The following is a 14,617-nucleotide window of genomic DNA, read 5'->3' as shown; positions in this document are numbered from 1 at the left end:
TTAGCAAAAAATAAGTAAATTCATCTTTGTACGGCAATTGCTAATCACTAACGTTTGGACCTAACTGTTCTTACTCCATGTTTCCTTTCTTGTAGACTTCTCCTCCCGTGTGGCGATAGTAACACACCATACTGTGTGTGCTTAGCCTCTTCCCCTCTCATTTATTTTTATTTTTTTTGTTGGACAAAAAAAGGGGGGGGGAAGACAAAAGAGGAGGGAGGAGAGAGCGCAAAAGAAGAGGGGGGAGAGAGAGAGCGCAAAAGAGAGGGGGGAGAGAGAGAGCGCAAAAGAGAGGGGGGGAGAGAGAGAGCGCAAAAGAGAGGGGGGAGAGAGAGAGCGCAAAAGAGAGGGGGAGAGAGAGAGCGCAAAAGAGAGGGGGGAGAGAGAGAGCGCAAAAGAGAGGGGGGAGAGAGAGAGCGCAAAAGAGAGGGGGAGAGAGAGAGCGCAAAAGAGAGGGGGGAGAGAGAGCGCAAAAAGAGGGGGGAGAGAGAGCAAAAGAGAGGGGGAGAGAGAGCGCAAAAGAGAGGGGGGAGAGAGAGCGCAAAAAGAGGGAGAAGAGCGCAAAAGAGAGGGGGGGGAGAGAGAGCGCAAAAGAGGGGGGGAGAGAGAGAGAGCGCAAAAGAGAGGGGGGGCGAGAGGAGAGAGAGAGCGAAAAGAGAGGGGGGAGAGAGAGAGCGCAAAAGAGAGGGGGGAGAGAGAGCGCAAAAGAGAGGGGGGAGAGAGTGCGCAAAAGAGAGGGGGAGAGAGAGGAGAGAGAGAGAGGGGGGAGAGAGCGCAAAGAGAGGGGAGGGGAGAGAGCAAAGGAGGGGAGAGAGCAAACGAGGAGAGGGGGGGAGGGGAGAGAGAAAACGAGAGGGGGGGAAGAGAGTGAGAGAGAGAGAGAGAGAGAGTAGAGCGAGAGAGAGCTGTGAGTGTGAGCGAGCGAGAGAGAGAGCGCAAAGGAGAGTGAGAGAGCAAAGGAGAGGGAGAGAGACAGCAAAAGAGGGGGAGAGAGAGAGCGCAAGGGGTGGGACCGAGGTACTGCAAAAATGGCCCGTGTTCACGGGCTTATAGACTAGTTAATTTATTATTTATTTGAGGAATAGAAATATAAACAGGTTTAGGCAACGCTTTTTTACATGAATGATGGAATATTTTTAAAATGGACATAATACTCAGATGCTAAATCACTTGATAACTGATGCAGTATAACTGTAAAAAGCTGACAGGAAAATATACACCTGAGCATCTCTATGTAAAAAAGAAAGATATTTTACCTCACAACTTCCTCAGCTCAGCAGAGTAAGTTCTGTGTAAAAAGTTATACTCAGCTGCTGCCCAGCTGCAGGTAAAAAAAAAATAATGAAGAAATGAACAGCAGCACAATCAGCTGCAACAGTGCTAAGGTCAATGAACTCTTTTACTGTGATCTTGTGAGATTTCACTTAACTCTCATGAGATTTCATAGTAAACTTCCTTAAACCTGAATAGGGAAATAACATGAGAGTGCATGAAGCTCACTCCCTTAGCTGTCCGGGACAGACATAATGATTTGCTGCTTAGAAGTCCATTTACAATGGGATGTGGTAACTGAGGAACTTTTGAGGTAAAATATCTTTCTTTTTTACATAGAGATGTTCAGGTGATATTTTCTAGTCAGCTTTTTACAGCTGTGCTGCATCACTTTCAAGTGTTTCACATTTGGGTATCATGGCCCTTTAAGTATATGTCCCTTGAAGGATATTTAATGCACTAGAATGACATAGGATTAGTAATCTACAAATAACATATTCTCCATACAAATATAAAAATGTATAATTTGAATAAAACATTCTTAAGGAGCAATATAGCAAATCAGATCTTAACTTCATCCAATCCGTCATTTCCATCAGTAATCTACAGCAATACGCGCTGCTTGATCCATTAAGGTCCTTTCTTTTATTCCCCCAGTTATCATTTACTGTAAGCTCAGAGCTAAACTCATTTTTATACCAGTAAAGACATCTTGTATTTTCAGTTTGAAACATGACGTGTCTTTTGCAATCTCAATACAATATGGATATAAATACAGAAAACTCAACCACCTTCTTTCCCAAAAACATTTGCTCACTAAAGGGACAGTCAAGCCAAAAAAAAAAACTTTCATGATTCAGATAGGGCATGTAATTTTAACAGCTTTCCAATTGACTTATCACCCATTTTGCTTTGTTCTCTTGGTATTCTTAGTTGAAAGCTAAAACCTATGAGGTTCATATGCTAATTTCTTAGACCTTGAAGGCTGTCTCTAATCTAAATGCATTTTGACAGTTTTTCACCATTAGAGGGCGTTAGTTCATGTTGTTCTTATAAATAATATTGAGCTGATGCACATGAATTTACCGGAGGACCGAGAATACTGATTGGCTAAAATGCAAGTCTGTCAAAAGAACTGAAATAAGGGGGCAATTTGCAGAGGCTTAGATACAAGGTAATTACAGAGGTTAAAACATGTATTATTATAACTGTGTTTGTTATGCAAACCTGAAGAATGGGTAGATTAAGGGATTATCTATATTTTAAAACAACAACAACAATTCTGGTGTTGACCTGTCCCTTTTTAAAAATGTACGTTTCAGGTTACAGTAACAGTGTCAGTAAATATCTACATAAAATTGATTAGGGTTTTTCAGGTTTATAACAGCCACACTTTGCTTTTGGGAGGGGGTAATGGGTTATATAGCAGCAACTGTACACAAATAAAGAAAATGTTTGCATGATAGATTATACATATTATATATCCCTTACTTAAGGGGGCATTTCAAAGCAACAAATTTGATTTGTAAATTTGTCCTCTGGACCCAGTCTGGTGGCTATTTGTTAATCCTAATTGGCGACTGGTTATCTTTACCAAAGCCTCATGGCGAAACGCACGTCAAGCATATATAGTCACTTCCTATTTGCCAGCATTAATGGTGTAAATTATGGAAGTTTAGTAGGTATGTAAGGTAATTGAGTAATTGGTTTTTGTTTCAGTGTTTAGCCACAGTGACCAAACAAATTTTAATAATTTCTTGGCATACGTATAGAAGTATAGACAGTCACAACTCTCTAAATAGATACAAGTCACTAATAGGTTTTGGACTTAGGGACTTTGTTAATTTGGTGGTTTCTACGTTAAAGAACAATATAATTGCTTGGATCTGGCAGAATAAGGATATATTACAAGTAGTACTTTTTTCAGTTTGTCTTAAAGGTACAGTCTACATCAGAATTGTTAGTGTTTAAAAAGATAGATAATCCCTTTATTACCAATTCCTTAGTTTTGCATAACCAACACCGTTATATAAATACACTTTTTACCTCTCTGATTACCTTGTATCTAAGCCTCTGCAAACTGCCCCCCTTATTTCAGTTCTTTTGACAGACATCCATTTTAGCCAATCAGAGCTGGCTCACTGGAACTCCCACGTGCGTGAGCACAGTGTTATCTATATGACACACATGAACTAGCACCCTCTAGTGGTGTAAAACTGTCAAAATGCCCTGAGAGAAGAGGCGGCCTTCAAGAGCTTAGATATTAGCATATGAACCTCCTAGGTTTAGCTTTCAACTAAGAATTCCAAAAGAACAAAGCAAAATTGGTGCTAAAAGTAAATTGGAACATTGTTTAAAATTATATTCTCTATCTGAATCATACTTTTTTTGGGACTAGACTGTCCCTTTAATAAAATATTTTCTGCTAGAGACACTCTCACTAACATGGTAATTATTTAATAAGGAACGGTCTATATTAATAAAAACCTACACTGGTAATTAATAATCTTCTAGCCACAAACACTTTACCTTGAATCTGATGAACTTCTTCTTCCAGGAGTGGAGGCCGGAGAGATAGATCTGTCTAAGAGCTTCATGACTTAATCTTAGGTCGATACCATCAGGAGTTACAGTAAATTGGAACGCTACGGCTTGGTGAGCTTCTGCCATCTTTAATTACAATTCTCTTAAAAAAGATGAGAAAAAAAAAATGTAATGAACACAATTGTTTTCAATAAAAATGTTAAATATTAAAGAGGACCAATGAGAATAATAAGTGCTCCTGTGTCTTTATTCATACCAAGACTCTGGGCAATATTCTTAAAGGGATATTCTAAGACTCTGGACAATATTCTTAAAGGGATATTCTAAGACACATATTACATGTTCTAATTGGAACAAACATGTAATTTTGCGTTATTGGTCCTACATAACAGTGTTCAACTCTCAGAAAGGGATTAACACATATGTTGAATCCTGCCTGAGATCCACAAGCAATGCAGCAGGAAACCAATGTTGATTGGCAGTTACATGCGACTGTGGTCCTGATTGGTTCACCAGCTGTATTTTGATTGAAAGCTGAAATGCCTGTGGTTTCCAATCAGGAGTTTATTTGTTTAACCCCCACCATATATCGATTAAGAGACACAAACATCCCGAGCATACCTAAGTAGCCTCTCATATAATGGGGACTATGTTTTTTAAAAAAATAAAGGGACACCCAGAGAAAGAAGTCATTTTGATTACAGAAGTAAATGAAAAGGTTTATAAAATTTTAAACACTATCTGAATCATGAGGTTTTCATTTTGACTTCAATTTCTGTTTAACTATAAAGATAGTTATGAGCACAACTAAACATAACAAGACGTAATGGTGAATAGAAATCTATAAGAACTCATTAAACAATGTATTCTCTTACATGAATTAAACAAGTCATTTACAGAGTTAAATTAGTGATGCAGGTTTTCATTTGAAAGATAAAGAATAAGTATATTTAATATGAGTGAAATATAATGTAACGTTACATTGTAGTAGATATATTACCTGCTCAAACTGGTATCAAATGCGGTGTTACACAACTCACCCTGAAGATGGGATTAACCAACGCACACTGCTTAAATATAAAGTTCCACTAAGGAGCTGCAGAAAACTGCTGGACTCAAAAACAGCCAGTCAAAACATCAGTAGATACAACATTTGTGGCCCCCAGACAGGACTTTAACTATGTTTTTATCCCATTGCAGGGTTTAAAACATAAAATAATAATGGAATTATATCACGCTCTACTGAATAAGTGTACTTTTTGCACTACAACTTGCTGAGTACTATTATGTTTCCTGCTGCTACAACATACTTTAAGTATTTAGGTGCAATAAAAGCACATCATGGAATGAAAACAATCTATCTAGAAACCAGTTAAAAACAAATATACGCATCTGACTACAGCAGAAGCCCTCACACTGCATCTCAATGCCCAGTCATAGAATCTCCTTAACAACCTTCATTACCCAGAGGGTCAGCAGCATTCTCTGTGATTATTCTCTCATTAGGTCTTCATGCAAAGGCTGTCATTAGCACTGGACCACCTAATTAAACAAAACAAAAACAAGGAGCAGTTCACACGGCAACAGAACCAGCTTTCCCTATAGGCCATGTAGACAACAGGTGCCTCAGGGGCGCATACTGTAGGTGAAGTGGTAAACGTTTACACTACTCCTCATATTACATACTGGGGTCTGCACCACTTGGGTACCCAGTAGCTTCACTAACAAACAGTACTAGGGAAGTTTCTCTTTATCAAAACATGTTTGTGGGCTGGCAACATTAAGTGGCAAATCATATCAGTGGTGAATTTACATATTCTGGAAGTTTCTAATTATCCCATGCTTAGAGATTGTATAAACAGGTAGGCTCCAGTCATTTTTTCTTCAGTAATGTTCCTCAGAGGTGGGGCACTGAGCTGAAGAATTGCTCCTGAGTGCAGGAACTGGAGACCAGAACTTTAGGAACCAGATTCCAGACAATACACATTTCTAGACTACGTCTCCTCATACTACGTATCCCAGAAGTTTGTGAGGAATGTGAATGAGTATTTAACAACAGACAACAAACAACATTAGCCTTCTCAGATCTGTTAGCTGTACAATAGCCAGGTCATCATTGTGCACGTCTTTTTACTACGTTATCTGCTGTCCCCCAGAGTTTCAGTCACAGTGTGCATCATACAGGGACTGTCATTATAGCAGAAAATAAATAACTTGAGAAGGGAGCACAGCACATAAGGGCAGCAAAAAACCTGCAGGAAAAAGAGAGAATATTACAAAATAACTGAAAGGGACAGAAAACTCAAAATTATCCTTTCATGACTCGGCAAGAGAATACAATTTAAAGAAAACCTTTCCAATTATTTTCTGTTATGAAATCTACTTTGTTCTCTATGTCTTCTTTGTTAAAACTTTATTTCATTCCATAAGAGCATACTGCGGGATGCTTAGGAGAACACTTGTGTCTTCAGCACTAAGACAACAGCAAAGTTTGCCACAATGATCACATGATCCTACCTCAGTATGCTTTTATGGAAAGAGATAAAGTATTAACAAAGGAGACAAAGAGAATACAGTACATTTAAATTGTATGGTCTATCTGAATCATGAAAGATTAATTTTGGGCTCTGTGTTTCTTTAAGCTGTGATGATGTGATACATATGAAATGTCACGTGTTTACTTTCATTCTTCATGATCAATCATGTTTACTGCGTTCATAAACGGTTGCCAATTTGTAGTATTGCACAAAGTGTGCACGTGTGTTTGTTTAACCACACATCAACCTGTCCTGGGTCCTATGACCTTGGCCCATATACTGATGTACAGCTGTACAATCTCCATGCCAGTTGTACAGGATATCAATTTCTTCATGTGGGAAGTTCATTAGTCCAAGACTTGCAGGTTATAATAAATACTAAATTAGGGACATTAACATAATTTTGTCACATCTAAAAACAGGTATTTTAAAAAGTATAGCAGCTGAGTACCCCCCCCCCCCCCAGATACAGGTCAAATGTAAAAGAACCAGATGAAACAATATGACACAGCTATAAGTAAGTTGTGTGCAGGGATAATATCTATGGCAGAAAATATATATCCTAATTTAAATTCCTTATTTTGCTATAATCCCATATTATTCATTTTAAAGGGACATGAAACCCAAAATGTTTCATGATTCAGATAGAGCAGCAATTTTAAAACAACTTTCTAATTAATTTCTGTTAGCAAATTTGTAGTTCTCTTGGTATCTTTTGTTGAAAAGCAGGCAGTAAGCTCAGGAGCACTTGAATATGTTGTATTTACTTTGTGAAGTATGAAGAACAGAAACAGATTACTCATTTTGCTATTGTTTATCAATGATTCAATGATTCCATTCTCCCAGCAGATATCATTCTGCAGTAACAATCACGATAGCAGTTTTCATGGGTAATTACAAATATGAGAAATGCACAACATAAACAGCCTACGACAGTCATAAGAACCTGCATTTAGGGTCCTTTAAGAAGAGTTTCCTTTTAATTTTAACAAAGAATAAATAATAGAAAATGATCCCTTTATTTTAACCCCTTAATGACCATAATGTACCCTGTATGTCACTGGTCGTTAAGGGTTTTTTCAGGACATAATAGCACAAGTCTAGCAAGAACACGCTATTAATGCCCTCCCTCCAGCAGGCTTTGTGGAATAGAGCAGTCTCAACGCTGGTGGCAAGACCGCACTGTAAAACAATCAAGTCCCAAAAAAAGGCCAGCGACATACAGGGTACGTCGCTGGTCCTTAAGGGGTTAAATATATTTAAAAGGGCAGTGCAAGCAGTTATTGTTATCAAAGTGACATTACGTTCAATAAATGTCTATTGTGCATAGGAACCAGAACCATTTATAAACTATTTGTTTTATTTTTGCATGAATAAGGGTTAAAGAGACACTCTAGTGGAACTATAAAAACATGCTCTAGTTTGTTAGAGGGTTAAATATGAAGGTAAATTCCCACTCAATAACTGCAGAGAAATGCAGCCCCTGAGCAGAACACAGCCGGGTTCCATCTGCCACTGCTGATTGGCTGGCTGCACCTTGCTTGGAACCAGATATTATCTGCTACTTGAGTTCTAGTGCAGTTACAGTGTAAGGAATTATAGTGTATACATTGTGCAGTGAAATCCCCCTTAAAGCTGTTTATTATGATTTTTAAACTAATAATAACATAACCTGCTGTTTAGGTGCAAAAAGGGACAAACTATCTTTGCAATCCCTTTAACTGTACTTCCTATGTCTGCTTTAATATGAATACATTAAACAGTTCCTTTAATATTCCAAGAAATGAAGAGACGTGCGGATGTGAACTTCCTGAGAAGGTTGGTCTTACACTACAAGTAAAATAAACGTGCAACAACCAGGAAGCTAATTATATAGCACAGAAATACCGTTTCACAGGCACTGTGCCCCTCACAGGATTAGAATTTTACAGTAAAATCTTTTTTTTCTGATTAAAGGAGCAAAGTCAAAATTAAACTGTAATGGCTTGGATTGAGAATTACATTTTAAACAACTTTTAAATGTATTCTATTATTAATTTTGCTTAGTCCTCTTGGTATCCTTTGTTAAAGAGCAACCCTAGATGAGCTAAGGAGCGTGCACAAATATTTAGCCATTCAACAAAGAATACAAAAAGAACGAAGCAACTTTGATCATAGAAGTAAACAGAAAGTTGTTTAAAACTCATGTTCATGCTCTGAGTCATGAATATTTCATTTTGCTTTCAGTTTACTCAAAAATTTTCTCCCCTTTAATTTGTTCCCAATGATCCACTTTACCTGCTGGAGTGTATTAAATTGTTTACAAGTAGCTCCTTTACCCTTATATTGGCATTTGAAATTGTTGATTTAGCATGTGGTATCCCCACCTATTCTGAAAGTTTGTGTCCGCGCGTACCAGCTATAGATAAGCTTTGTAAACACAGCCAGCAGAAGAAATTACACTCCCAGTGGGATATAGCAGAGATAAGGTAATAAAATGTTGATTTTCCATTGTTCTCTCAAAGTACTGGTGATTGTTTTAAGGACAGATATAAGATAAAGAAGCAGGTATATGTGCACAATGTGATACAGTAACGAGATCTGATTATACCTACAAGCTCAACCCATTTTATTAGGTTGTGGCTTCAAAACACAAAATCAGAGATTTAATATACAGAAATAAGCCTTAAAAAGCTAATTTTCATACATGTTTTACTCTGCAGTTGGTAAAAAAAGCAATTGTAAACACATTAAGGGAAAAACTATTTTACAGTATACTGTCCCTTTAAGTAATTAAATGAGTGCCAAGCAGACTCGCTACATAGATTCACCTCATTAATGAGGAAGATTTAGGTGCCCTTTAAATGAACAGAGATGAACTCTCCTTAACCTTTTAATGCCGTTATGCCGTTCTATTCCGTCATAATTACACTGGGCTTTAGAGCCGTTATGATGGAATAGAACGTCATAGCCAATGGCTGTCCTGAAGCCTACTGCGCTTCCTGGATTTGATCGCGGCCTGGAGGGCGTTCCTAGGGTTGTAGGGACGCCCCCCCAGACCCGATCCAATAATTGAAATCTCGCGATTGTGTGTACGATCGCGTGATTTCAATTTATCTAGATCGGAACAGTTGTTCCGATGTAGACACTTTAACTCTGGCAGCAAAGGGTTAAAGATGTAAAACTTGTAACTGACTAGAGTTTTACCCACTGGTTATTTTTGCAGTTACGATGCACTGGAAGATATATATTTTATTTAGTAACTTAAAGCCGGGGTATGATGTAGTTATAGCCTATGGAATGGAGAATATCCGCCAAAAATCAATTGTCCAACTCAGTGTAGCTTGATATGGATAGAGCAGGGCATCAGTGCCAAGTTCTAAAGCAGGGCATATGCATCTGTGCCCAGTTTCCTTTTGTCCAACGCTCATATCATCCTTGTGTGTGACTGGCATGTAAAGGAAGTTAACCTAAACAGACACAACCTCAAAGGCTTCACGTAAATATATAAAGACCACACAGCTTAATTAACAGAACAAAGTATTTAGAGCATAAACCTTATGAATCCAAATCACTGCTAAAACACTGCTGATACTGCGTATGAACTTACTGACAGTGGTACAAACCTTCTCTACCTGATCTGCCCTTAATGCTGATACCGCTTGTGAACTTACTGACAGTAATACAACCCTTGCCTGCCTAATCTGTCCTTACTGCTGATACCGCTTGTGAACTTACTGACAGTGATACAACCCTTGCCTGCCTAATCTGTCCTTACTGCTGATACCGCTTGTGAACTTACTGACAGTGATACAACCCTTGCCTGCCTAATCTGTCCTTACTTCTGATACCGCTTGTGAACTTACTGACAGTGGTACAACCCTTGCCTGCCTGATCTGTCCTTACTTCTGATACTGCTTGTGAACTTACTGACAGTGGTACAACCCTTGCCTGCCTGATCTGTCCTTATTTCTGTTACTGCTTGTGAACTTACTGACAGTGGTACAACCCTTGCCTGCCCGATCTGTCCTTACTTCTGATACTGCTTTTAAATTTGTATGTGTGGTGAGACCGACGTGTGTGTGCGGTTATACATGTATGTGGGGCAGTAAACTCGTTCTGTACAGTAAGAACATACAGTTTGGTTTTGACTGCAGTGGCTCATTGGTAATGCTAGAAAACTTGCCAATTTTTAAAAACACAGTTTAAAGAGTGGAAATTCTGTAAAGCCCATGATTATAAATGGAAAAATTTGCACCACGTTCTTTTGCAAGATATTTATATCTAGTACTAGTAATATTGCTAAAATACATATTAAACAATGTTACAGTATAATGCAGATACGTCACACACCATATACACCACATACCTGTAATGCCCAGCTCACATACATTTATTATTCATCTACAAGTTTAGTTTCAGTTCACACAATGTTATTGTCACTACACACTCTGCAAAGGGATCATTTACATTAACAGTAAACACCTTATCATTACAAGACATTACTGTAGTGTTGCTAATAATTTATCAGCCAAGTCTTAATGTTTATAAAACAAATTATCATCCTTTTAACTACATATATTTTTTAAAGTCAAACTCCACTCATCATTTGCCTTATTTAGAGGAGCCAATCTGGGGTTTTGTCTGCAGACAACAAGGTTAGTCACTGTCATTATTATTAGTAAAAGTATTCGGTTTCACAGTTATCAGTTAAAGCCATTTAGTGACAGATATGTGGCATGGTTGGCCTTGATAAGTCAGCAGGTGCCTTTCATGTTCTGAGAAAAAGAAACTGATCGACTTTCAAACTAAATTACATGAAAGGGGTGGGGACAAAATAAATTAAAAAAATATCTTACAAAGCAGTTTCATTATTTTATTTTAAACTCTCAAGGTGTATAATGTCCCTTTATTGTTAAAATGCAACAAAGTCTAATATTTTGTTTCAATGAGCGGTGTATCAGACTCACAATACAATTACTACATGTGCTACAAATGTATCTGGAGAAAGCTTTTGATTCCCACACTCTCCCTGATAACTGTGATAGAGTTGGTGCAATATGCAGTCCAATAAATCTATTAGGTTTCTTATTTATTACCAACAACAAATATAAAAGAAAATAAAATAATTAACTGGGCAAATATTTACTAAGGTACAAAGTTGTGCAAGTTGCATTGGATGAAGAGATTCCCACAGGCGCACATTCTGCCAAGACCCTAGTCTTTCAGTAGGACTTCTGCGGAGGCTGGGAATGTATTGTTAGAACCTCTTGGCAAAATCTTAACATAGCAGCACTTGGCTAAAGAAATGTATTTCAATTTAATTGTTACAAAAACTTTTTTTTCCTTCTCTTCCCTATCTAAAGGGACAGTAACCATTGTCTAAGATGTCCAGAATTATGTAACGCAAGGATAAGCTTTTCTATTAAAACATATTTAAAGGGACACTGAACCCAATTTTTTTCTTTTGTGATTCAGATAGAGCATGCAATTTTAAGCAACATTCTAATTTACTCCTATTATCAATTTTTCTTTGTTCTCTGGCTATCTTTATTTGAAAAAGAAGGCATCTAAGCTTTTTTGGTTCAGTCCTCTGGACAGCACTTTTTATTGGTGGATGAATTTATCTACCAATCAGCAAGTCCCAGGTTGTTCACCAAAAATGGGCCGGCATTTAAACTTACATTCTTGCATTTCAAATAAAGATACCAAGAGAATGAAGAAAATTTGATAATAGGAGTAAATTAGAAAGTTGCTTAAAATTTCATGCTCTATCTGAATCACAAAAGAAAAAATTTGGGTTCAGTGTCCCTTTAAAATACAGCCGTTCTCTTTGGCGCAGCAGTTTTTTTTAACAATCGTGTTACAAGCTTTGCCATTCAACTAAATGTAGCTGTCGGCTGCATTACCTAGCACCGCAGCGAGCTACATTTAGTTGAACAGTACTATCGGTGCACTGTGATTAGACGGCAAGCTTGTAACACAGTTGCTTTAAAAACTGCTGCGCTGAAGAAGATGGCTGCGCTTACAAGGTACCTAAAGTTTTATCTGTTAATTCCTATATTTTAAAATATTTTTTAGTAGTAAAGGCTATCCTTATGTAATATAAATCTGCAAATAACGCACAATCATGTAACATCTTATACAATGGTTACCGTGTCTTTAAAGGGCACTGCATTCTTTTTGCTATTTGATGCATCAAAAAGATAATATTTTATATGCTGAACTAACCTACGTTTTCATGCTTCAGAGAACGCTGCCAGAATGATCTGTATCAGCCTACACAGTGGTTGCAAAATTTATACTCTGCTCCATGCAAAAAAAATAAATGTATTTTGCTGCTGCTTCCAGTAGCAGATCTACTCAACAGAGGGCCCAGGTACAAAAATGTGCTGGGCCCCCCAAAAGTACAAAGCAATAACAATAGAGACCGAAAGATAGACAGCACTAATAAAAGGCTCCCCTGCATTAGTACTGTACACATTCTGCACACGCCTATGTATAGACTGGAGTATGGAAATAGTATGGCTATATTGTCAGGTTAATTTTGTATTACCTTGGAAAGCGCAGATGGATGCAAATACAGGGAAGTGTTGTATTCACATTCAAATAAAATAAAATATTTTTTTAATTAATAGTATTTAGTTGCTTGTACAACAGCAATTTCTTATCATACTAGTACATTATTTAAATAAATGATTATATAAATGCTAAGGACGAGCTCCCGGTGCCACAATACGGCCAGTAGGATTTGTGCAAAGTCACTAACAGCAGTATGTACATTATATACATATCAGATTTATACAGTGTATCCACAGATGTTATATCAGGGTATCCCAAATGTATTACACAAAACACTCGTATATTTAGTATTTATGATTAAGGGTGCTCCTATAGAGTTTGTCACTAATGCAAGTGACTTACACAGACCAAGAAGGGAGCAACTATACTCTGACATAAATTTAGGATTGTGGGGAAGCTTTGTTAGGAACTTATATAATAAGAAAGCGAAAAAGAGGCAAATATAGAGCACTCGCAATGGATCATATATGGTAGGGAAGCTATCACTCAGAAGAAATTTTTAAAACATAACTTTAATTAGATATAAATTGTATGTATGTGTGCATGTGTGTGTGTGTGTGTGTGTGTGTGTGTGTGTGTGTGTGTGTGTGTATGTATGTGTGTATATATATATATATATATATATATATATATATATATATATATATATATAGTGTGTGTGTGTGTGTGTATATATATATATGCCAAATGTGCGAGCGTTACTTGAAATAATTAGCTAGAAAAAGAGGACATGGTCCTCACCACAATTAACTCAGTTTCCCTCCCTTACCATTACTTGGTAGGAACTTACTAGTATAATAATTAATATTTACTTTTAAAAAGACACCGAATTCTGTAGCGCAGGGTACATGAGTAAATAGGGGCGGAACTACAATTGGTGCAGCCGGTGCAGTGGCCCCGGGGCCCAAGTGCTTATGAGTCCGTAGCAGACAGTCAATACATAGGCATGTGCAGAATGTGTACAATCCTAATGCAGAATAGATGTTTATTAGTTCAGATCTATCTGCTAATCCTCAAAATCATTATACAGAGCAGCAGGTATATTATTACTATTGCTTACTACAGAGTTACTTTTGGGGTGCCCCTCTGTTGAGTAGGTCCGCTGCTGTAAGGCTACGTAATGACACTGATTTATGGTAAAGAAGTACAGATTAATAAAACATTTAAACTCAGCAAATAAATATGGTAGAAGGAGGATCCTGTTCTGAAGAGCTAGAAGGGGCATTTTGTACGGCAATGTCAAAGGTTTTGGAGAAGTGCAATATCTAATTTAATGAAAATATATTTTATGTAGCACATTAAAAAGACAATACAGCCCAAACTACTTAGCAACACAGGCTGTATACTTTCTGTTGAAAAGCTTTTTTGTAACTTTTCACATCAGAACTGGTGCCTGTCTGTCAATCAGAACATACATATCAATCAGAGGTTGTGCTCCCTAGTCAGTCTGTCAATCAGAACATACATATCAATCAGAGGTTGTGCTCCCTAGTCAGTCTGTCAATCAGAACATACATATCAATCAGAGGTTGTGCTCCCTAGTCAGTCTGTCAATCAGAACATACATATCAATCAGAGGTTGTGCTCCCTAGTCAGTCTGTCAATCAGAACATACATATCAATCAGAGGTTGTGCTCCCTAGTCAGTCTGTCAATCAGAACATACATATCAATCAGAGGTTGTGCTCCCTAGTCAGTCTGTCA

General features: G+C 37.6%; 1 protein-coding gene across 1 annotated transcript in view; it reads right to left on the bottom strand.

Moving 5' to 3' along the window:
* The window catches only part of CPT1A (carnitine palmitoyltransferase 1A), a 118,405-nt gene that overhangs the window by 101,286 nt on the left and 2,502 nt on the right, over positions 1-14,617 (bottom strand). Inside the window, 1 exon segment of the mRNA XM_053720449.1 lies at positions 3,802-3,958. Coding sequence (XP_053576424.1) covers positions 3,802-3,942 — 141 coding nt within the window. The 5' untranslated portion in view covers positions 3,943-3,958.

Source organism: Bombina bombina, chromosome 7 (genome assembly GCF_027579735.1).
Source record: "Bombina bombina isolate aBomBom1 chromosome 7, aBomBom1.pri, whole genome shotgun sequence".
Classification (NCBI taxonomy): Eukaryota; Metazoa; Chordata; class Amphibia; order Anura; family Bombinatoridae; genus Bombina; species Bombina bombina.
Note: the sequence above shows the minus strand (reverse complement) of the source record. Positions and strands in the feature narration are given on the sequence as shown.